Below are 24,453 nucleotides of genomic sequence, written 5' to 3'. Positions count from 1 at the left end.
TTTGAGTCCTCTGTCTTCAGTGCTGAGCTTAATTGTCCATTTTTGTAAAAGTGACATCTATTCACTTCACAGATGGGTCAAAATCCAACACAGATCGGTCTTGCTTTTCTTTATTGGTCTGGGACTTATGCCCTGTTAGCACCAATAGTCGGCTGCATAGGGGATAGAATGGTAAGTTTTCCCTTTGGAAATGGAACAATTAACTTTGCAGCGATATTTGGCATTATCATAATTACCAAATGTGCGCTCAAAGAAATTTCAAGCTTCTTCCGGCAGGGTAAACTAGGACTTCTCTTTGTGAAGTTTCCTTTTCTCTCCAGGGGAATGGATAGGGTAAAGGGAAGGGTGACCAACGGGATCTATTCTGGCCTAATAAAGAGCTTCTTTCTCAAGGATTGGGGAAATGGGTGCGGTGCATGAAATGGATTGTTAAAAAATGAAAAAGTAAAGAGTGCCGGGGGGGAACTAGCGAATTTTAGCGACGTCTTGCTGTGAAGGGTTTTCCCAAACACTTTGTGCTTCGATATTTGAAAGTCCTTCAAAGACATCAGTTACCGTTAATACTTTTATACCTCCAATTTACCCTTGATTCAATTGTCAACTTGAGGCGTCACTTCAAAGAAAAATTCATGCGTTCCGAAAGCCGTGTTGTTAAAAACCCACGTTCACAGATCTTTATCGTGTTATTTGGTTTGCTACAGTTAAAATTAAAAGCATGATTTTGACAAAATTTCCTATTTTTTAAAAACTCTCTTCGCAGAAATGTTATCGAACGATGATGATAGCAGGATTTACTGGTTTTGCCATCGGACATCTGTTAGTGGGTCCTGCTCCATTTCTCACTTTCTTACCAACAAAGTATGTATACTAATCATTTTGCGTAGGACTATAAACATGTTCATTACAATTGCAAGTAAAGAAACAGTTTTCGCAGCGGATAAGCTGTAATTTTTAAGTGAATGTAGGAGTGAAGGCTGTTAAACTTCTAGGCGTAGACGGAAGTCGAACTCAGACCCCCGACCCGGAGTCGAGCGCGTTAGCACTTAGTCCACCACGTCATATAAACCCAACATAGAGTTGATACATGTTTATTACTTACCAGTGATGTCCTCAAGAGAGAGTGTAGGTAGGCCAACAAAATGTTGATCAGAGTCGCGAGCCATCTTGTATAGCCATTACCTCGGGTCTTACCGTATGAAGACCCAAGGGTCTATGAGAAAAAAGGCTTTTTTTCTTATTTTACTGCTTACGTGACAAATTGTATCAAACTTTGTTTTTGTTTCCTCTTAGGTCAATACTCTATCCCAAACAATCGTAAATATCCAAAACAATTTTTATTTCCTCGACATTTTGAAAGAGGTCTGTGCTCAAGAATGAAAAAAAAAAGAGATATGAATAACTGGTCGGAGGCGAGTGTACAAAGGTCATTTTACTTCACACCAACCTTTAAAGGTATTAAAATTGTGTCTACAAATATCCCGAGAGCATTTTGGTGTTTGGTTGAAACTTTCCTTAAGTAATCCATATTTTGAGCATTTGCACATGTTCAAAAACGTCACAGGTCAATGATCCTGAGATCCCACATAGATTTGTGGCTGTGTTATCAAGTTTCACGTCTATCTCTAGAACGATCCAAAACCGAGGTTGAATCACCTAATAGATATGTTATGTTTATGATATTCTACTTGTTTTGATCTTGCTATTCTTGCAGGACGATTTGGCTGGTCATTCTCGCAATGTTCCTTTATGGAATTGCTGGTGGTTTTGCTTTTGTACCTATCATGCCTGACCTTATTAAAACTTTAAGGTAAATAGTAATGTTTGTGTAACGACAAAAAACAATGCAAGATGGGCACAAAAAATGTTACTAGTTTAACAGCAAAGCACTAAGTACCAACTTTCACACTCGTATTTACGATCTAAGTACTCTAACCTGTAAGAGTTACCAGCGTCATATTTTTCCTCTGAACTGAACATTTAGGTCACGGTAGCGAAGGAAATGATCGCCAATTAAAGAATTTCTTGATTGTTAAAAAAGTTTCTTCTTGTCAGCACCACGAGGAATGTCTACAGAACAGTAAGGATAATATGCATTCTGACGTTAGGGTGTAAAGGTCTAATGACATGTTTGTGACGAATTTCCCTGGCAAATTTATAGCCACGATAGGTAGGAATATGTTTTGTTACTTACAGGGTTCGTACGCGTCTTGAAAACCCTTGAAAACCCTTGAATTTCAGGAGGCCGATTTCAAGGCCTTGAAAGTACTTGAATTTCGTTTTGGGTCCTTGAAAGTCCTTGATTTTGTATTGAACAACATCGAAAAATATCTGCTTTTGTTTTGCACCATCGGTAAATCCAAAACATAGATGTTAACAGAAACAGTTTTCTTGATTTTGAGGTAAAATTGTCATTACAAAAAGTCCTTGAAATTTCAAAGTAGGGTCCTGGAAAGTCCTTGAAAAGTCCTTGAATCTTTGGCCTGAAAAAGTGTACGAACCCTGTGCTTAATAAATTACAAATACGAGAACTGCAAGAGATAATGATTTTTTGAATGTTTGAGGTTTGCTGTTTGCTTGGCGTTTGAACTGTTTTAATACTGCAGTCAAGTCCTCTCTCCTTCTTCTTTGTTTGAGAACTTTTGTAATTATTTTTAACAAGTACAGCGACTCCCGATAACTGCGAACCTTCAAGATAAACTAAAAAGGTCTCGTTTCTTTTTATCGAGGGCTCGGTTTAGCCAGAGTAAAGTTGCAGAAAATGAAATGAATGGCGGAAATTCAGTGAAATTGATTTAGCTCGAGTTAGCGCGAAGTTCGAATTGGCGAACGTTCGAGTTATTGGAAATCAGCTTGATTTATTTCTTGGAATTTTTTTAAAATTATGTTCAGTTTTGTACGTGCTTGTTGCTACTTTACCTCTTGCAGGGCAAATGGATTTCCAGATAATTCCTCCACAAACGCGCTCGTGTCAAGCATTTACAGTTCTATGTACTATTTAGGGTATGTGCACTTTTTTACTTACTCTTTATCCCTTTTGTTTGAATTTCTGAATCTGCAACGATTCGAGGGAGGGCAGACACTAACAACCCCGCTTAAAATGGATCAAAATTTCTTTTTCAATACCTTCGCCATAGAGCAACGATTGGGCCCAGTCTTTCCGGAGCATTAGATGATCATTTTGGATTTGGGTGGTCCACGAGTGTAAGTACTTTTTCATCGATCCAGGCATTCGATCTACGCTTACAAAACTTGTTATTATGGAGAGCTTAGGGACAAGTCGGTATTTTTAACCAGGGGGTGGGGGTGGTGATGGTGGTGGTGGAGGACTCTTCTTTCAGAGTGTTAAGGGGGGTTGTAACATAAATAACCATGCGCATAACAAGCATTTATTCTCGGTTTCCTACTTTTACAGATAGCAGCTTTCATCTGCCTTTTTCAAGTAAGTACAATTATAATTTTGTTTCCAAATGATTGACTTACTTTACTTTCTTGTGTTTCTTTCCGTCATATTTTTACTTTAAAAAGAAAGACTTTTTTGAAGATAATTTTTTCCTACCTTTTTTTCCTCTAGGATTTGTTGTTTAGGTCTTATGTTATTTTTATGTTACTATCTTTTATTTGTTTGTTTGTTTTCTTAGGTCCTGCTAGTTTGTTTTTTTACGTTGCGTGAAATATTCTCTTTAAGGTTGGTAAATAGTACAATGACCATAGTACCGGTTGTTTTTGTAGAAGGCACCTTGCAGGTAGTTCTTATTTATCCAGATAGTTTATTTAGTTACTTTGCAATTATTATTAGTTAGTTAGTTAGTTAGTTAGTTACTTTGCAATTATTATCTTATCTGTTATGACTGCTGTAACCTTACCTCTCCGCCCGCCTCGTCTAGCTTGTGCTATTTGCGGAGATGGCAAAATGATGTGCGTGAAATAGATCTCTCTCTCTCTCTCTCTCTCTCTCTCTCTCTCTCTCTCTCTCTCTCTCTCTCTCTCTCTCTCTCTCTCTCTCTCTCTCTCTCCTCTCTCTCTCTCAATAAGCATTTTATCATATGACCAACAAGTGCTAAAAATTTCAACCTAAATAGGACGCGACAGAAGGGCACACGTAGCCACACGAGCACAAAAAAAGTTTTGGAATTTTTACTTTTCCATTATTTTTTCGAGTCAGAACAAGAAACTCCCAATTCCTTGAAAAACGCAAATTTTTTTTCATTTCTGCTTTCCTTTAAGTTTTTGCAACAAAGAGACGTGAGGGCAGCAGCGCCGGGCGGCCTTTTCCGGACCAGCTCACGTCAACCCGTCCGGCCCTGCACACGTCAGCTTTTACTATGGTTTTCTATGGGATTGCGCGAGCGGGGCGGGATAGGTCGTTTGATGAAGAACGTTACTGAAGACGACAAGTAATAAAATACTTTGTTTCATTTTTTTGTTACACTGACACTTTTTGGCAGGAATTGCCTGGACGAACACAGAAATGAATTTTAAATTTCTCATAAGAATGTCTTACGAGCTCTAAGAGAAAGTGAATTCACAATTTCCACGACTGCTCTTGCGAACAGAATGCTGTAATACAGTTCTTCAGGCCGAGTTTTTCAAAATCCTGTCGGAATTAACTTATTGTCAGCTTCTTGACAAAAACCACAAGTTGCCCAGGCAATAAAATCCCGATTAACCGAGCAGAACGACCCAATTTTTACCGACGCATCAGAACTGACCAATCACAGTGAACTCAGACATGCTTCTTGAGTCTTTCAGCCAATAGCTTCTCATAAAAGTAATTAACCAATCAGTTTTCAGAAACTGACTTGAAGCATTCGACTGGAAATAACTCTTCGGTTGACTAATGACTTCCGTTTGTGTTGTTGAAATGGAATACTTTCAACCGGTCGATTAAACTACACGACTGTGTTTTTTTTTTCCTTTTTTTTCTTAGGGAAAATTCTGACTCATCAGAAAGGGAACCTCTCGCCGTCAACAACAGGGGGAGGACAACGATTGATTGAAATGTCGACAAGCGTTGCATTGATATGAAGAAAGATGCCCTAATGATTAATAATTCATTAGTAATTTAATGCTGTCATGCATACATAGTAAATCAAAAGCTATACAGAGCACATACAAAAACCTTTTATAGAACATCAAATAAAAGACTTGTGCCATAAACCGCAGAATTTTTTTTTCCATAAAATAAATCACCTTGTTTTACCGATCATCACAGTGAAAGGATTATCGAAAGTCATAAAAACATATCCTGGTCAGAGCTAAACTTTGAAGGCACAACATTTAAAATCGCTTGCGAATGAAAGGAGTCGCGCCGGCCAGCCTGGGTCTACCCATTTTCGCTGCGTTTCTTCGCCTCAAGGCGGTTGTCCTCTAAATATGGGATGGTTTGAAGGTCTCCTTCCGGGGTTAATTCTCCAATTGTTTGCCTGCTTTATCACTAAGTCGAATCAGTCCTGGGATGATGTCACGAGCCGACCAACTCCATTCCCCCTGTCTCTGTCATGAACATGAAGGCGGCCAATTTAGGGATCTTGGAAAATTAAAAAAAAAAAATAAGAAAAAGCTAGACGCTATTGAAGCGTTAACCTGAGGTTGCTTGGGGATTTGTTGAGTAATAAATTGGCGATTTAACATACGAGGTCGTAATAACTGGGATGAGTAACTGGTGGTGTTGTCGGGGAGCGCTTGAACAGGTTCCTTGCGTAGCCTCAAGCGGAATAAAAAACGAAGATTCACGCCCCATGAGCAAAATAGCTCACGAGGTGATTGCCTTACAGAAAGAAAGGTCAAATCAGTGAAATCAGAGAAACCTGAAAACATGGTGAATGAGATGCCAAATATGTATGAAATGTAGCGAAGTCAGCTCGGAAAAGAATAAAATCGCTTAAAAGGTAAAATTCAATGAAATCTTAGAACCTCAAAACTTGAGAAACTAGTTTCTAAATATGTATAACATATAGCCACATGGCAGCTTAAGTGCTTCAAATGCACTTTCAATAGAAAAATTAAATATTTCTCTTTGTTTTCGGCGACCACACCGTCTGATTCGTTTCTTCCCAACCAAAGGCCTTCTGTAATTCAAAATCTGGGAATTGGTCCCGATTGACGCCAGTTCTCCGGACAGAATGATGTTTCAGTTTTTTATAGATTTACAGGCACATTAAACGACAGATTTTGACCAAGCACACGTGAGATTACAAATGTACTAGCAATGTTACAATCAGAATCTGGCTCTTGCGTCGGTGTAAGTTCATCGAGATATGCAGCACGTGGGAAGTTTGAAGAGCACATAAAATACGTAAGAGTCGCTCGAGGCGCAGCCGAGAGCAAGTCTAGCTTTTTGAGTGCACTTTCAACTTTTCAAGTGCCTCATATCTTGATAAATGCAAGGATGACGAATGAAACATTTGGTTTACACGTCAGTGTACATTCATGGATATATGAGGAACTTGGATAGTCAGGTTTGGAGAGCATTCAAGAAGCTATAATTTGTCTTAGTTGCACTTCGAGCAACTCTTTCGTATCTTTCGTGCTCTTCAAACTTCCCGCGTGCTTCATATATCGATGGACCACGCTGACGTATGAACCAAATGATAAATATCTGTCGCAGTATGTAGCAATGATATGAAAACTTTCAATTTTTGTGTATAACCTAGAAAAATTTGTATTTCCCTTTAATTCCCAACAACTAAATGAGCTAGAATGATATGGTATATAGAAAATTCTTACTTATACCACTTTTATCATTTTTTATCAATTGATCGGCTGGTGAAGCAGTTCTTACCTAGATCAGATGCGAATAACGTAGCGCAACTTTAAAAAACCAATTTGGTGTCAAGGGAAATTATTTTCAGGTGAAATGCGTCAACATTCCTTCTGACTATTTTCATTTAAGATATAGCAGTCTGCTGGTCTTTCCTACATCTACGCAGTTTGGAAGCTGAACTGAAACTCTAAAACAAACACTGATTATTCAAAAATCGACACTCTTAATCACCAAGGTATCAAAGAACGCCAAAAGCGTAACTCTTTTCTTCTGTAGATAAACCACACAACCCAGAATTCCTTTGACAAAGGGAAAACACTCGAAGCGCCAGCTGCAGAATCTCTATACGTTGGCCAAAATACATTATGAACTCAGTTAATAAAACCATATTCTCTTGTGTGTCGCCCCCGCGAACTATTTCTTGGCCAGTTTCTTTCGAATCGCGCGACGGACATGCAAAGCTAAAGACGGGGGCTGCCTGTAATGTATTGCCGTGAGCCACAAATTCTTGTTTATTTTTATTTCTGTCTAGTTTTAGGTATCAAAATTTGTCTTTCAGGCTTACGAAAGAGAGAGGGTGGACATCTGCTAAACGCAACCCCTCTTCTGCGCTTCCTTGTACTTTTTTTAACAGAAAGCGATCTTGTTTCCAAAGTTTCATATCAGTACTTTAATCTTTGAATGAGAACGCAGCAGTCAAAACAAAGTCGTAAAGAGGCTTTTAAAAATTTGTGACAAGCGAAAGCTCTTTGTTTATCGCTTTTGCCTCTTTTATTAAAAATATCGCACGATCTTTTTTATCCGTCAGCCTTCGGTAAGTGATTGCCTTTGTCAGTAGAGACATAATTTAGCCCAAATTAGGACGACAGGAACTTTTACGAACCACATATATACACACAAGGGTAAGAAAGCCCTCCGACTTGGTGTTAACACGCTTGATTGTGTAACTTTTCTACAAGGAGTTACAAAATAATTTCTTCAAAAAAAAATATTGACCGAAACACAGCAAATACTGCAACATAGTAATACTAACATTCTCAGACTGATACTCGCCCACTGAACAAACCCTGTTGCTTGACGACGGGATTATCACACGCACCACCAGCAAGTAATTGAGCGATCGTAACATTTCAGTGATCTGAAGTAAGGTTTTGACCATGAAGGATAGCAGTTCAGAGATTCTACTAACTAAAAGTGCAGGCGAAACCCGTTCAGAGACGGAAGAAGAAACATGGAATCCACGTAACATGGTCCTTCTTTTTTCGATGTGCCTAGTATACTTCGTCCTATACGCAGCATATTCAGTTTACGCACCGTACTTACCAAGTGAGGTAAGTACAATAATTTCGCTTTTTATCAAACGGAATCCTGTGGCAATTTTAACGTCTCAAATTGCAACCTATTTGTATTTGGCTAAAGACACGCTAAAAATTTCAAACGCCGCTATTAAACACGGTATCATGATGTGTTTAGTCGTTTATGTAATCCTAACAAGCAGGTTAACAAGCAGGTTGGAAAGCATGGCTCCCGGACGGTCGCCACTTAACTGCAGGGCATCTGTGCTATTTTATTTAATTTGCATCTTAACTTTGGATGCAACAAACAATTACTAAAGCGTAGGTCATGATCCAGCCATCCGAGATGATGAAGACGAATTTGCCGTCGAATATTATCAGCATCGAAGATTATTAAATCCATGCACGGAGCACGTTTTCCGACAGCGGCCATCTTGGTTTCTTCTTTCAGCGCAAGTTCATCGATTTATTCTTCAATTGCAGAAGTATTATCGCTCACATCGACGAACTGAGGCAAACTTTTCAAGATATTTGCCCCCTATTTATCGGAATTTCAGAGACATGGTTAGACGACTCCATCTCGGACTCAGAAATTGAATTATCGGACTATTCTGTACACCGTCATCACCGGAAAAATCGTAGGGGAGGTGAAGTGGCAATTTATGTACTGGAAAATGTGAAACACACTGTAAGAAGGGATTTAGAGGATGATTTTTAAGCCATTTGGATAGAAATGCAACTGAATAAAGTGAAATATTTAATTGGATGCGTTTACAGGGCTCCAGACGAATCCCTCGAGGTTTTTAACTATTTAGATGATGTTATGAGGGATGCGACTAAAAACAATTTGGAAGTCATTGTCATCGGTGATCTCAACTGTGACATTTTTAATACCTCAAGGCAGACAGAGAGACTGCTGGAATTTACCATGGTCAATCAGCTTGAACAACTGATAAAAGAAACAACGCGTGTGACTTCGACAACAAGCACCCTCATTGATGTTATGAGGAATGCGACCAAAAACAATTTGGTACAATGAATATATGAAGTTCATATATTTTGAACTGCGGTATTAAATACGTATGATGCACGATCCCTCGCAGTAGATAGCGCTATTTATGCAATAGCGAAAATCCGACCTGAAAAAAATAAAAAATAAATAAAAAAATCAGGCCTGTATGTGATTCGAACCACTGACCTAAAACCATTGACCTAATAACAATTAGGAAGTCATTGTCATCGGTGATCTCAACTGTGACATTTTTAATAATAATAATAATAATAATAATAATAATAACGAATTTTTATACAGGATTGAAAACCCATCAGTGTGTAACACTGTTGTCCTTGGGGTCCTGTCAAAATAATAAATAAAATAAAACTTAACAAGATATAATCATTGATCTTAAGGTCTAGAAAAGCGTACAATAAAATAAAATGCTCTGAAAAAGGATACCTATAACCACGTTTAGATCGAATTTAACTAAAATAATCTCGCAATTTGTTCTTAAATTTCAGTCTCGAATCTAACGACCTTAGTTCAGCAGGCAGGTTGTTGAAAGTCTTTGCTCCTTGGTAATAGAAGCTCTTTTTACCAAATTCTAAACGTACTTTGGGTAATTTCACTGATATACCGTTATTCCTAGTGGCCTTAGAATGAACCAGTCTTTCGAAGTAGTTCTTAAAGGGTGTACAAACATTATTCAGGAGACAGTCGAAAACAAACAAACAGCTTTTACGCTTGATCAAATTGTTCACGGATGGGAGATTAAAAGAACTATTACCAATAACTTTAAAGCCTCGTCGTTCGATGTTCTTTATCATTTCCTTTCGGTAATCCGGAAAGCTAAGACCAAGTGTTCCGCAATAGGTAAAAATAGGTGCGATCATAGTGTTATAGATCGATTCTGCACACGTTTGGTCGATCAAAGGACGAATTGATCGCAAGAGATTAATTCTGGTTGCAGGTTTTTTATAGATTCGGTCAAAATGTGATGCAAGGTTTAGTGATGAGTCAAGGTGAACACCTAAGTACTTATAGGTAGAGGTGTTATTGATGAGTGTCCCATTAACAGAAAGTTTAAGTTCCTTGTCTTGAAGGTTGATTCTTTTAGCTGTTCCAAATAACATAGACTCCGTCTTGTCCTTTTTTAGGTTAATGATCAGTTCGTTGTCTTTAAACCACTCGCACAGGTTATTCATATCCTCGCTAAGGCTTCTCTGTATAGTATCAATATCTTAAGAAGAGGTGTAGATGACTGAATCGTCGGCATAAGTGATAATCTTCGAGTGTTGAAGCGGTTTATGTACATCGTTGAAAAAGATAATGAATAAGATAGGACCCAGGATACTTCCCTGAGGAACACCTGTGAGAATGGGTTGAGGTTCTGATAGCACGCCTTTATATTGGACAACTTGTGATCTGCAGAAAAGGTAATCAGTGAACCATGCGAGTTCTGTTCCACGAACTCCGTAAGTTGAAAGCTTGCTCAGGAGGCCAGAGTGACTGATGGTGTCAAACGCCTTTGATAGATCGATGAAAACACAGCCTGTCAGGTTACCATTCTCACCTTCTCTTCTGATAACATCGGTTAGATGAGTAACGGCCAGTTCAGTAGAGCGCATGCGACGGAAGCCGTACTGAAAATGAGAAAGTAGACCATTCTGTTCAAAATGAGCCATCAGCTGCTTAAATACCACTTTCTCCAGGATCTTTGACATTGAAGGAAGTATTGAAATAGGCCTATAATTGTCGATTTCGATCATTGAACCAGATTTAAAAAGTGGTACAATTTTAGCCGCTTTCCAGTCAGTAGGTCTAGACCCTGTTGCGAGAGACAGGTTAATTATATGCGTGAGAGGCTTGGCTATTATATCAGCAGAGTCCTTTAACATTCCAGAAGGAAAGTTGTCAAGGCCAGAGGACTTATTTCTCTTAAGGCTCTTTAATGCATTAAAGACAACCTTATCCGAGACTGATCTAAACTCAAAGTTCTCTATGGACGGAAAGCGGCCGCTTTCCGTCCATTTGGAAAACGGCAAGAGTAACTCCCTTGTTTAAAGGGGGGCTCCAGACCGAACGTGATAATTACAGACCAATTTCCATTCTTCCCTGTATCTCAAAAGCGCTTGAATCGTTTGCCAACACTGATCTTCAAGGTTTTACAGTAGACACGGGACTCATCACTGACCATCAATTTGCATATGCCAGGTATTCGTCTACAACAGTTGCGCTCATCGTAGCCGTTGATTCATGGAAATTCGCCATTGAAAGGGGTGAAAAAGTTGTCTGTACTTTCTTAGACCTAAGAAAACCTTTCGACGTAATTGAACACAACATCTTGATCAGTAAACTGTCAAAACACGGTGTCACTGGAAACGAACTTGAATGGTTCAAAAGTTAGCTACAGGGAAGAAACCAATGGGTGTCATACGGAAGTGTCGAGTCCGAACGTCGTTTAATCACGTACGGAGTTCCGCAAGGTTCGGTTCTAGGACCTACATTATTCAACATCCACATCAACGGTATCACCGACACTTGCACAGATAGCGAAGTAGTTTTATACGCCGACGACACAGAAATCCACGCCAGCGCAAAAGATGTAAGTGCTGCAGAGAAATGTGTCAACAAAGATCTAGAAAGTAATGCAACATGGTGGAATCAGAACGGTTTAATCAGTAATCACAAGAAATGCAAGGCTATGTTGATTGGATCAAAGCACGCTGTTAAAAACACCCGAGCGTTACAGATTATCCTCAATGGAAAACCAATGAAACAGTCAGATTACTTTAAGTACTTAGGAATTTACCTCGATAATTGTCTGACATGGAGTAAACATGTAGCCTATATACAATCTAGGGTTTACCCTAAACTAAAACTGCGTAACAGAATTTCATACTTTCTTAGTCGCGATATTTTGCTCAGAATATACAAGCAGACTGTATTACCTTTGTTACACTATGGTTGTGTTGTATGGGGCGAATGTAGCAAAGAGAATTCCCAACGTTTAGAGCGCCTGCAAAACAAAGCAATGCGAATAATATTGTATGCTGACCGTAAGACATGTACTCAGGAGATGAGCGCCAAATTACAACCATTATCACTTCACAGTAGACGCCTTTTCATCAAGCTACAGTATCGAACAACAACAAACATATGAAACATATGAGTGAACTGCGGTTATGAGACGTATATAAGAACGATCCTTCGCAGTAAAGCACTATTTGAGCAATAGTGGAAATCAGACCTGAAAAAAATTTCAGGCCTGTACGGGATTCGAACCACTGACCTCTGCGATACTAGTGCAGCGCTCTACCAATTGAGCTAACAAGCCAACTGGGAGCAGGCCATCAAATTAATTCGATATAAACCCGTAGATGATTTCCACTATTGCTCAAATAGTGCTTTACTGCGAAGGATCGTTCTTATATACGTCTCATAACCGCAGTTCACTCATATGTTTCATATGTTTGTTGTTGTTCGATTTATCATCTACGGGTTTATATCGAATTAATTTGATGGCCTGCTCCCAGTTGGCTTGTTAGCTCAATTGGTAGAGCGCTGCACTAGTATCGCAGAGGTCAGTGGTTCGAATCCCGTACAGGCCTGAAATTTTTTTCAGGTCTGATTTCCACTATTGCTCAAATAGTGCTTTACTGCGAAGGATCGTTCTTATATACGTAAGCTACAGTATGTTTACAAGATAATTAACAACATCAACTGCCCTAAGCAGTTGACAGGGTACTTAGTGAAACGATCAGGGAGACACTGTCGAGCCTTTAGAGATCCAACACTATTAGATCTACCACAAGTTAAGACCAAACGTGGACAGACCTCGTTTAAGTTTTCGGCTGCGAGTAGATAGATAGATAGATAGATAGATAGATAGATAGATAATAAGATAGATAATAATCTTTAGACAGGGTGCGTTCTCACAGAAGTGGTTTTCAGAACGGCCCTGTATATCCCAACCATCCCACCCCAGGGGAGGAGATCCATCACGCAGTAATCTCGTGTGTGGGAAATTAACGTCTCCTACCCCAACCCTGCAGGAGACGGGACCTCCATCTATTCGTCCCTATCCGAGAAGACTAGAATATCTAACCATTTCTTGAGGTTATAGAAAGGCAGCAAATTCTTCTCAATTATTTTAAGACCCTGAGTGTTGGTCCGGCCGGGGCTCGAACCCTCGACCTCCCGCACAACAGTCCAGCGCTCTATCCATTGAGCTAACCGGGAGGCGGTTAGCTCAATGGATAGAGTTGCCTAAGTTGCCTTCACAAATTTGCAAAAAAAGAACGAGGCTAATATCCAGCCATCTTTACTGCGCAAGCTTGGTCAATAAAGGATTTATTATATTGCAGAGTTAATTCGCTTTAGTAAGAATTAAGAATGACTTCTTTATACCGGTTCACTGTATATTTTGTGGTAGCTGGAAGTAAGGGTTTTTGCAGTAACACTTGAAAAAAAAAACGTGAAGGGTAGAAATTCTCGAGCGTCTGGAACAATCTGATATATAATTTTTGGAAAAAATAACGCAATTTTGAACGACATTGACTCAAAGCGTTCCACGAGTCGTTGCTTTCAAGGTAATTTTAATAATTAGCATCCTCAAGTAAAGGACTTTGTGCACGCTTTTAGCTCTATCCTTTTTTTCCCTTGGATGATTTTTTTTTCGATTTCTTCAATTTCAAAGGGGATAATTTGTACGCCAACATTATGCCATAAAAGATAGAGTACCGTGCTCGTTCAAAAACAAAAGACTATCGTACCTCTTTACCTGGTCCATTCATTAAAAGTAAAAACCTTGTTCTTGGAATGCGCGCGCTTATTCGCCTGATTACGTGGTCACGTAATCTTAGGGAGTGAATTTCATTGGTCGAAAACGAGATCATACCATGCTGCAAAGTTGTCGCAAGTATGTTCCCCCACACCCTTAGTACATTTTGCGACTGAACTTGACGTTGTTTATTACTAACATCTTATCTTAACTCGTGTATTTCAGGCAGAAGATAGAGGCGTGTCTGAAATTTATGTTGGATTAATATTTGGATCCTACGCCTTTGCGATTTTCCTAACCTCTCCACCGTGGGGAGTTCTTGTAAGTACATAATACATTCTTTTTCACTTCAAAAAGGTATAAGATACACCTCATTCCGCCTAACGTAACTCTTACACTTAAAGCCCAAGCATCAAATGATTTCGGGAGAATCTAACTAATCCTACGGGTAATATGAAAAGCATATTTTTGCAGGTGCCAAAATATGGTGCACGCAATGTACTTCTAACAGGTATTTTTATCGGAGCAACATCCTCGATGATAATGGGGTAAGCATAAAACTCAGTTCTTTAGTCAGTTAATTAAGTTGATTCCTTAATATTGTACTTCGCACACTGTACTGTGCAGAGCATCATCCAGAACACCCTTGCGACAACCAATGTTTAGCGCGCGTCATTCCAGAACGAGAAGTCAGCGTTCGAGGCCGAACTCCATTTGTATTAAGCATTTTTAAAACATCCATTGATACCTTGTGTTGGCTCATTTTACGGGATTTTGCTAATATATCGTATCATAGCGTGACTGGTGGTGTAGCACCATCCCAGATGGCAGTTTTTATGTATTTTTTACTAACATAGGACATAGGATTGTTCGAAAAGGAAATAAGGTTATGAAATACAATTAATCTGGTGAGGATGTCATGTCTTGAAAATTTGAACCAATTTTCATAGAACCTATCCAAAGGATTTCAAAGTTATAACAATTACAACTCATGTTTCTAAGAGCTGAAAACAAATCTGCAGGAAAAAGGAGCGCAAAAGCCTGAAGGGGGAGGGGAAGAAAATAACACTCCACCAAACCCTTCCCCCATCTTTCTTGTCTCCGACCGAAGGTTAAATATTCTATTCCCTCAATTCCTTATTCCAGAGGTAAATATGCTCAATTGATTCTTACCCGAACAAACTTACCTCAGTCTTGTGATTTGAAATATTTCAGACTGTTGCTTTACAAACAACTTTCCCACAAAATTGACCCCATTTCGTTTTATCTTCTCTCTAAGAGACCAGTCAATATATATCGTGTAGGGGAAAGGGAACGAAGAGGATTTTGGAGTGATCACTTGGTTTCTAATTAACTGCCAATAAGGGGGAAAGGGGAAGGGAAGTCATAAGACTAGAGCCTAAAAGGGGATTAAGTACATTCTATCGTGACACGAAAAAAAAACGAAAAAATTCTTACAAAGTCCGTCCACCCCACCCCCCTGTAGCCACTCCATCCCCCCCTTCCTGTGCGAAAAATCAATGACCGATACCTAATGATAACTTAAATACCGAGAGAATTTTGAGAATTTACACTTAAGAATTTTTTTAGAAGGAGACAACGTGTTTAAATTTATATTTTTCAGATTTGGCGAAGTGATATTTGATCCAACAACGTTCGTAGTCTTTTGCCTAGTGTTACGAATAACATCGGCCATTGGGGCAGCAGCTGCTGAGACCGCTGTCCTCGCCTGTACGCTGCAGAAATTCCCAAATAATTCCGGAACAATTTCTGTATGTCTGCATTTGGATTTTCATAATGCATGGTCCCGTTCAAACTATGCTATATAAATATGAAGACGGTGTTTATACTCTTGCATCGCAGTAAACATATATCCGTCTAAGCGGATGAAACGTTTTCGTCCACAATACTCTGGATAAATTTGAAAATGCGACAACCATCGGCTACAAACACCATTTGCAAGTATGATAACAGTGTGTATTCCGCCAAAATATAAAAGAAATGTCCTAAGCGTGTTTGGGGAGCTTTAATTGTTTATTTCCTTTACTTTTGCTTGGAATGATATAGAGTGACTTTCCCCTTGTAATTTTGATGTGTTTAGGCAGGAATGCAGCTATCTTGTCTTTGTGGAAGTTCCTTGGCTCCAGTATTTGGAGGGTTTCTCTACACAGTAAGTACAAACATAGCAAATCGACGATTTCAAATTTAGGATTGGACAGTGCACCCTTAATCATCGAAAAGCGATTATCTAAGTTTCCTAAATCATCATTGTAGTGAAAATAGCTTTTTTGTTTCGCAATACCGCATCTGCGCGAAAACTGAGCACCTTTTCTGTTCACAAAATAACAAGAACCAGGATCACCTTTTGAATGTGGACATTTAAAGCTGATATTACACGCCTAAGCGGCTCAGCGATTGTGATCACTCGTGCTTAAAAAAGTGGAGAGATCGTTACACGAGATGGGCGTTTACCTCGAGAAGGGTGCGTATTTAAAATACGGCACAGTCGAAAAAATTTAAAAATGAAAATACACAGAAAATAATAAAAATGCACTGAGATTATTTGAAAGGTGTCTGAGCACCATAAAGCATCTAGGGTCCGATTAACTAAGTCCTTCTAAGATTTTTTTTGTTTGCAAACAATGCTTTATCATTTTTTTGCATATGGTACAACTGACGTTGTTTTGACAGTTTTCGGTCGTGCTAAAATTTTTCTCGTGTTGGTGATATCTGTAACTATTTCGTATCACCGGAGCCATTATACTTACTACATATATACCCTTTGATTTCAAAATGTGTAGCTTATAAGACAAATGATGCGCCATAACAAAATCTTTTTTTTATTCCATACAAATTTTGTTTCAGGTAGGTGGCTTCAAACTTCCTTTCATCATTATGGGTCTAGTTCTGCTTTGTAGCATTGGAGTTTTAGCTTTTCTGCTACCGAGCGAAACAGGTCGGTGAGGTACTTCATATAAACTATACCTTAGACTCAGAACAAAAAACTATTTCTTTCTTTCTCATGTATTTATTCACCTGAAACATTAATTTCCATTGCTATTTCATAAATTGATTAGAGAGTCGGACAGACGATGACGAATCAAAGAAAAGCATAGCAATTTGCAATTTCATGAGACCATTAAAGATTCCCGCTATTTTCATGATGGGTAAGTTTGACCTACATGTTAGCTAAGCCCTGAATTACGCAGCCCGCGAGCAAGCTGTCAGAGTGTTACGACATGGATAGCGAAGCCGATGAAGGACCAGGAACGAGGAATTCGTGTTCGTGCCGCTAAACCGACAAAAAATTGCGCACTTTGCTTTCAACTTCCTTTGTGTCTCTATTGTTCTTTCTATGAAAAAAAAAATCAAGTCGACTAATCAAACAATCAGCATAGTATCACGGGAAATTTAGGTGCATATGATTTTTTCTTTTTGGCCCAAACGGGATATAGGAGTTACGGCTCCCACATGGCTCTTAAGCTTCCACTTTGTACACTTAATTCCTTGCGATAACTAGTGCGCTCTCTGTTTGTTATTTACCTCAAGTTACAATTCTTTTCCAAAACGAAAACTTATTGGAAAGTCATCATTTCTTTTCTTTGTATCAGGGTTTACCACTGTTATCGGTTGTGTGTTGTATAGTTTCATGCAACCAATCTTGGCACCTCACTTAAGAAGCGTAAGTTGGTTTTGTTGGTTTTTTTGTTGGTTTTGTTGGTTTTTTTGTTGGTTTTGTTGGTTTTTTTTGTTGGTTTTTTTGTTTTTTTTTGTTGGTTTTGTTGGTTTTTTTGTTGGTTTTGTCGGTTTTTTTGTTGGTTTTGTTGGTTTTTTTGTTGGTTTTGTTGGTTTTTTGTTGGTTTTGTTGGTTTTTTTGTTGGTTTTGTTGGTTTTGTTGGTTTTTTTGTTGGTTTTGTTGGTTTTGTTGGCTTTGTTGGTTTTGGTTTTTCTAACCACAATATTGGTAATAATTTACGATATATAATTATTTGGAAGACTTCCTCAGCAAATGTAGTGAAATCTTTTTGACCGATAAACTACCTGTGCAACTTTATTTATGAGTCTTCATCTGTTTCCTTACAGTTGGGTCAAAATGCTGCACAGATTGGTCTTGCGTTCTTTTTATTTGCTGGCGTTAACATCATCTCAGCGCTAGTATTGGGCTTTATAACAGACAAAATGGTAAGTGAGAATTAGATTTGCACTCATTTATTACAACCCTCTCCCCACTCCCCACACCTTTTTCAGCAAAAATGCCACCTTTGAATTAAAATCGTCTTTTTGGCTGATTTCTTTCGAATCGTGAGATGTAGAAAGCTAAAAACAGGGGCTGTTAGTAATCTATCTTTTTTTTTTCTCGCCCTAGGTCAGTTTTATTTCAATTCTGTCAAGTTAAGGAGCAAATCACAGGCTCCTGGTTTTATACATTTGTCTTTATGGGGCAGGAAATCCTATTCAACTCAATTCAACCTTATTCTTATCTCCCTTGTACTGAAACAAATTTTCGTCTAATTTTTTCGTATAAGTTGTCATATTTGAGTGAGAACGCGTCGGAAGGAGGCTTTTTCAAATTTGTGACGACACGGACGCTCTTTGTTTATCCCTGTTACACTGCGTTCCTCTCATTCGAAATATCGGATGATCTTTTTTATCCGTTGGCTCTTTGGAATTGATGTTTGTTGTCAGCAGAGCATAACTCAGCCAAAATCCTGATTACAGGAAGTTTTGATAACGACCACGCAGTAACACTAACTTACAGACAAATGTTCTCAAACTGGGACTCTCCTACCAAACCATGCCCAAACCCATGATCGTACACACCACTTAAAGGAAATAGCTTGAGCGAGCGAGCTCTTATAGGATGTTCTACGCACTAGGTCAATTGAGCCAAGAGCCTTTTTTGCCGCACCCTTGTTTATCGTCACGTTGTGTTTGAGTGTCTGATGCTAAATAAATAAATACGTAAATTGAGGCTCCCCCTTAGCGGCTTTTCAGCCACAATGTAAACTAACTAAATGCTTAAAAATCCCCACTGGCAGGAGGCAGACCAGTGGGCTATTTAAAGAGCGCAGCCGAAGAGTTGAACCAGGGGCAACCGAGAACAAATTCAGAGTTGCTGGGTGGAGGACTTGAACCCGGGACACCGGATCACAAGTCCAGCACCGTAACCACTCGGCCACGCCGCCTCCACACGTGCTAAAGGACCACAGATATTCTATTTCCGCCAATAAGCGCCCATGCTCTTATATGCGTCCTCTCCCAAACAGGTGCCCACCTACTGGGCCATCATGTCAAGCAAGCGTCCTTTTTAACACTTACTTTCACAAATAGTAGGGATACAAGAAAAACCTCTTTCTATCACCACTTTATTTATTTATAATTTTTTTAAGCTTCAACTACAGAGGAATCAGTACAGGATGAAAGGTTTCTTTTCCACTACAGTCATTTCTATATCCATGTGCTTGCACAGCCGTCTTTACAGGCATTAGCTGTTTTTTTTTTTTCCTTTTGTTGTGCTACCTGAATAAATGCCCCCACCGATTAAGCGCCCTCCTCCCAAAGGCACCCCTCCTTCTAACTGAAATTTTAAAAAACCGTTTTCAAGGAAAAACGGTAAAATCTACGCTGCCTTTCTTGGAGATTCCTTTGTAAAACGCTCTGATGGAAAATGTGTTTGATACGTGTAATGAGAGCCTTTTATGAATTTTTCTCGCAGAAATGTTACCGATCACTACTCCTAGTTGGATTAACCACCTTCAGTACTGGATACCTATTGTTAGGACCAGCTCCATTTTTAACATTCTTTTCCACTGAGTATGTACCTACAGTCACGTGCATGTATAAAATATTTGCTTGAAGCTGTCTACTCTTTGGCTGGATTTGGCGAGCAGCTTGCCAAAAGAACATTTATTGCTGAGGCTAACAATTGTGTATCTTAATAATAATGTACGCGAATTATTTGTATGATTATTATATAGATTTCTAGCCATCTTAGAGTCAAAAAAGTTGAGTTACAGAGTAGACAATAACAGATTTGGTTTACGTTGTAACGGACCGAAAGTTAAACATGCGCAATTTATTAGAAGGTAGACTAAGGACACCCAGGTTTCAGTACTGCAGTTATCTATTTCTGTAACATTCAATTTAATCGCTGATTTTAAACTAAATGTTATCTTTGCAGTGACTTATGGTTGATACATTTTGCCTTGGCGTTTACTGGATTCGTCACTGCATTTTACTTTCTGCCGTTATTGCCTGAAATATTGAAAGTTGCAAGGTGAGTGGCAAATTGCCATGTCTGTTGCAACATACTGAAGACCACAAATAAACTGGGAACAAGTAAGCTCTCTGTTTCCATGATGCTGGCTCATTAGCACAAGAACTTAGCAAAAAATTTACCCCGCCAACCCAGACCACGTGTTCAAGCAACCCGCTATTGCTCTCAGTCACGCTATACTTAATAGATTTTGCGAACTTTTTTTGAAGTTCGTGGCAATTTTCCCAATTACAAATGATATAAAGCACTTTGTAATTTTTGATAAAAGCTAAAATCTGGCTAAAATTTTTCTGCTGGGTAAGGACAAAATACAGCAAATGGACACGCCGCGTGAAAGTCAAGAGCTCGAGAAACAAAGCGCCTCGCTTCTGTGGGCCAGCAAATTTTGCTTGCAAAATCTGCAATGTAAACAAACTCAATAAACAAATGTGATCGTGTTTTGAGCAATTTGAACATAAAGTTATAAGGCACCTCATAAGCACTCTACACGCTAGAGCTGCTCATTATCAATGTACTTCTCTTCTTCTTTACTTCTCTTCCCGCGACATGTTTTCGCTGAGGCTCCTGAAGGTCCACAGGACGCTACCGTTTTTTATTGGCGGTTGGCATTTCTAGTAATCCAAGCACAAAGCACTTTATATTTGCACTTAAAGATATACTAAGAGAGAGAATTTAAACCTTCCTCCCCAAACCGAATGACATCAAATCGCCAATTTGTGACAATATTCAACACAGGGTCACACTAAGCATACACTTTGGAAATTTTTATCTGATATTCCGAGTATATCAATTTGTTATAATGCAGGGACAAAGGAATGCCTGACAATGAGGAAACGAAGGCACAGCTCTCAAGCCTTTACACAAGCATGACTTATTTAGGGTAAATATCCAGTCGTTAATAATAATAATAATGATAATAATAATAGTTTAATATTTATATTGCGCAAATTATCAGTTGGATATGATCAAATGCGCATCACAACACTTTTCGGGGGACTTTGGCAGGACTGCATCAGCAGTTTACAAACAATCGAAGGAAACTTATTTGAAGATGCCCCCTCCCCCCAATTCCCAGTAAACAGGCCAGACCACATCACAGTAATCTCGTGAGTGGGTTCTTTAACGTCCCCTGCCTAACCAAATTAACTAACCATAGATGCAGGAGACGGGACCTACGGTTTATTCGTCCTTATCCGAGAAGACTAGAATGTATATCCATTTCTTGATATTATAGAAAGGCAGCGCATTCTCCTCAGTTATTTTAAGACCTTGAGTGTTGGTCCGGCCGGGGCTCGAACCATCGACCTCGACCTTCTGCACAACAGTCCAGCTCTTTAACTAATTGAGCTAACCGGGAGGTTAACTTTGATCTATCAAAATCTTTGTGAAGTCACGATACAATAACATTCAGAGCTCTATTCCTAACAAACTACGAGCTATCTGCCAGTGAAGAACCCAGTATTGCTGCGGTTAATGCTACTGCTTCTATTATTGCTACTGCAGCTGCTACTATTATTATTACCACTACTTCTGCTGGTGCCGCAGTTGCTGCTTGTGCTGCTGCTACTTCTGCTTTTACTGCTACTACTCCTGCTATTTCTGCTGCTACCACTACCGCTGCTACTATTGCCTCTTCTTCTGCTACTGTTGCTGCTTCTGTTGCTATTACTGCTATTGCTGCTGTCGCGGCTCTGCTTCCGCTGAAGCGACTCCTGTATTTTGATTGGCTACCTGAGCGGGCACTGAAGATGGTCCCATCTCATCCGCTCGTGACTGCCTACTTTGACCTTGTGCAAGGTAAAAAATTGCATGGATCAGACTTTTGTACAATGAGAGCGATGAAGGCGCAAAAAGCGGCAGAAGACAGTCAAAACAACAACGAAAAAACTCTTAAGGGTTTATTGTGCTATAGACATAGTTGGCTTTCTTTTCCGTATCTCGAAATAACATATTTAAGTATATATTACATTTCCTTATTTGCCTTTCGGTTGTCGTTTTGTTTTTGTGTTGAATCTTTTGAGTGTTCTTTTAACAGACTTTTTATTGGTCCAAGCCTCGGTGGTACTCTGGCGGAACATTTTGGCTTTGCTTGGGCACTGACGGTGTGTAAATTTATTATCCAACTGTGCTTCGTGGAGTACAAATAACGCTCAAAACCAGTACAAATATCTTATGGTATTTGTACTCCAGATAACCGGTTAGACAGATTTTCTTACAGCGCGCAAACGACGAATTGAATCCGTTCCACTTTGCATAGCGTACTTCTGTCACGCACTCCTCATCAATAAATATCCGCGAAATTCGCCCGCACTGAAATAACTCCTTGTTTGTATTTTGAATCGCCCTATATACGGACTCGTCAAAATATGGCACAACTCGTAAATATACTCAGCGATACTACACGACATAATATTTAATACGATATATATCCTACCAAATCACTTAGCCTGCTACCGGAGTTAATTTTGGTTAGTTAAATTGACGCACTTAAGCTTTATTAACCTAACCCTATGGAAAAGCACAATGACCTGATACTAAACAACTAAACAAGTGTGTTTCACTAAAATAATTGGCGTTGGAAGAGAACTATTCCAATGAAGTTCAATCAATATAACAGCGATCTTCTTTTCATAGAATGCGAAAGTAACCATAATTTTCCGTGGCAAACTCAGAATGAAAGATACAATGAAACATTCTTGAACTGCTGGCCATCTCCTAGCAAAAGCCACGCTTCCCAAGCGCCAGAAGACTCACTAATGGTGTGCACAAATGACGCGTTTTCGAAACCCTATTTAACAAATGGTAAACACCACAGCTTACACTATTGAGTTATGGATGCACGTGGGAGATTGCTAAGCAAGAAAGAAGCGCATTGCCGAGAGCGACTCTAGCCTCTTGATTGACCAATCTGAGCGCCCTTTACGTAATTTATGCTATAATTGTTATTGCAGAGGGACTCAAGGCTCGCTCTTTTGCCATTAGGTTCAAATACTTGAATGAGTTTACTCTTTCATTTTGCAGATTGCAGCTCTCATGGGCTTTGCTCAAGTAAGTACACTATTTTTGGAGCGGACTTTTAAACAGTTATTCGTTAACTGAAGAAAAACTATGAATTATGCCTGTTAGGCCAATTGCCAATTGCGTATAAATGTAGTTCGAATTACCTAGACCGGTAGACTCATTTATTTTTTCCCGCTGGTTTGCTTTAACCGCTTTGCCGCAATTGACGCGGAAGAAATTCCTGATTGTGGTCTGTATTGTAAAAAGCTGTACAATGCTGGACCTGTTACGATCGCGCGATCAGCATATTAGATTAGAGGGGTTTGAGATCTCGGCCTGCTGAGAAGCTACAGAAAAAAGAAATATCTTTACGTACTACAAGGTCAAACAGGAACTAATCTAAGTCAACAGAATGATTATTTTTTTGATGTCTTTAGGCACTAATTTTACTTATCTTCACATTGGTGGAAAATGTGTCTCGAGGGTAAGTAAACGTTTGGAGCGCGAAATCCTGAATCATTTTTAGAAACAGTTTTTGTTAATCTGCAGAACAATAACTTCACAAGGTTTATAGATAACTCTTTACCGAAGGGTACGCAATGAATAGCGTATCTAATAAGCGCATATGTCAGATCATTTCAAAGTGCCCCAACCACGAATGAAAGAAATCTTTAGTGCCATTTAATACCAAGGAATTTTACCACAATCTATCTACTGCGTTTCCATGTTCTCTCTTCATCCCTCCCCAAAAGGTCTAATATTCTCGTTCACAGCGAAAAACAGCGGGAACAGGAGAGACTTTGGTAACGAGATCGACAACTTGTCACGCTGTTTGTTTATCGATTAAGCGCCCCTTTGTTGGAGATCATTTCCTTTATTCTCGTGACCATAATGTGTGATTCGGGGGTAATTTTGTTAAGAGAAATCGAATGCTTGTCACTTAAAAGGTCAGCCATAGATAAATCCTTTTATTAAACCTGTTGTCAGAATATGCTGACCTTAAAAAGAGTGAGCACGAGGCACTAACCATTGATATAGTTTGAAGTTTTTCAAACTCTTACTAAAGTAACAATTATTTTGGCTCACTTGTTCATCATCTTTGTGTGCCTTCAGTTCATTTTATTTATCTTTCCTTAAGAAGTTCCAATCTGAAGGAAGAGAAGCTATCTTTGTTGAGTTAAGGCACTACTAATGACGAAAAGGAATGGAAACGTTGAAAGAAATTGAATGAAACCACAGAAGTTAAGGAAAGCTGTCTGGAAAGCAATTTGGATTCCTCAGTGGACGACCATACTATGTTTTTGTAATATTTCGCGATGAATAAATAGAATGAATGAA

The 24,453-nt window shown here is 39.1% G+C and overlaps 2 protein-coding genes and 1 long non-coding RNA gene across 21 annotated transcripts in view; 2 read left to right on the top strand and 1 right to left on the bottom strand.

Moving 5' to 3' along the window:
- LOC111330024 (MFS-type transporter SLC18B1) overlaps positions 1–5,157 on the top strand; it is a 25,251-nt gene extending 20,094 nt beyond the window's left edge. For 8 of the 14 annotated variants that reach the window (XM_088758598.1, XM_088758592.1, XM_088758595.1 and 5 more), the window contains 9 exons: positions 73–171; positions 761–858; positions 1,712–1,807; positions 2,926–3,000; positions 3,135–3,201; positions 3,413–3,439; positions 3,639–3,743; positions 4,225–4,394; positions 4,928–5,157. In XM_088758598.1, the coding sequence (XP_088614724.1) occupies positions 73–171; positions 761–858; positions 1,712–1,807; positions 2,926–3,000; positions 3,135–3,201; positions 3,413–3,439; positions 3,639–3,743; positions 4,225–4,394; positions 4,928–4,997 (807 nt within the window). In that variant the 3' untranslated portion in view covers positions 4,998–5,157. Of the gene's footprint in view, positions 1–72; positions 172–760; positions 859–1,711; positions 1,808–1,981; positions 2,078–2,925; positions 3,001–3,134; positions 3,202–3,412; positions 3,440–3,638; positions 3,744–4,224; positions 4,395–4,927 lie in introns of those variants that run through there. The other 6 variants (XM_022934806.2, XM_088758597.1, XR_016000585.1 and 3 more) reach the window with 6 other exon arrangements.
- Positions 5,041–7,934, bottom strand: LOC148733728 (uncharacterized). Of its 2 annotated transcripts, none has more exons than XR_016000589.1 (2): positions 7,797–7,934; positions 5,041–5,527 (listed from the first exon to the last, which is right to left on the bottom strand). It is a non-coding gene; the product is annotated as an uncharacterized LOC148733728 (long non-coding RNA). The 2 variants fall into 2 exon arrangements; XR_016000588.1 differs by lacking the exon at positions 7,797–7,934 and adding an exon at positions 6,782–7,330.
- Positions 7,388–24,453, top strand: LOC111330028 (MFS-type transporter SLC18B1). Of its 5 annotated transcripts, none has more exons than XM_088758606.1 (16): positions 7,586–8,094; positions 14,064–14,159; positions 14,313–14,386; positions 15,463–15,610; positions 15,940–16,008; positions 16,704–16,794; positions 16,916–17,005; positions 17,450–17,520; positions 17,922–18,020; positions 19,555–19,652; positions 20,020–20,115; positions 20,921–20,995; positions 22,151–22,217; positions 23,137–23,163; positions 23,553–23,599; positions 24,257–24,453. In XM_088758606.1, the coding sequence occupies exons 1-16, from the start codon at positions 7,921–7,923 to the stop codon at positions 24,294–24,296; spliced, it is 1,362 nt and encodes a 453-aa protein (XP_088614732.1). In that variant the 5' UTR covers positions 7,586–7,920; the 3' UTR covers positions 24,297–24,453. The 5 variants fall into 5 exon arrangements, with proteins under 5 accessions (XP_088614736.1, XP_088614734.1, XP_088614733.1 ...); XM_088758605.1 differs by having other exon boundaries at positions 7,592–8,094; positions 24,254–24,453; XM_088758608.1 differs by lacking the exon at positions 20,921–20,995 and having other exon boundaries at positions 7,399–8,094; positions 24,254–24,453.

Source organism: Stylophora pistillata, chromosome 4 (assembly GCF_964205215.1).
Source record: "Stylophora pistillata chromosome 4, jaStyPist1.2, whole genome shotgun sequence".
NCBI classification, from domain to species: Eukaryota; Metazoa; Cnidaria; class Anthozoa; order Scleractinia; family Pocilloporidae; genus Stylophora; species Stylophora pistillata.
This window is presented reverse-complemented; position numbering and strand designations above follow the sequence as displayed.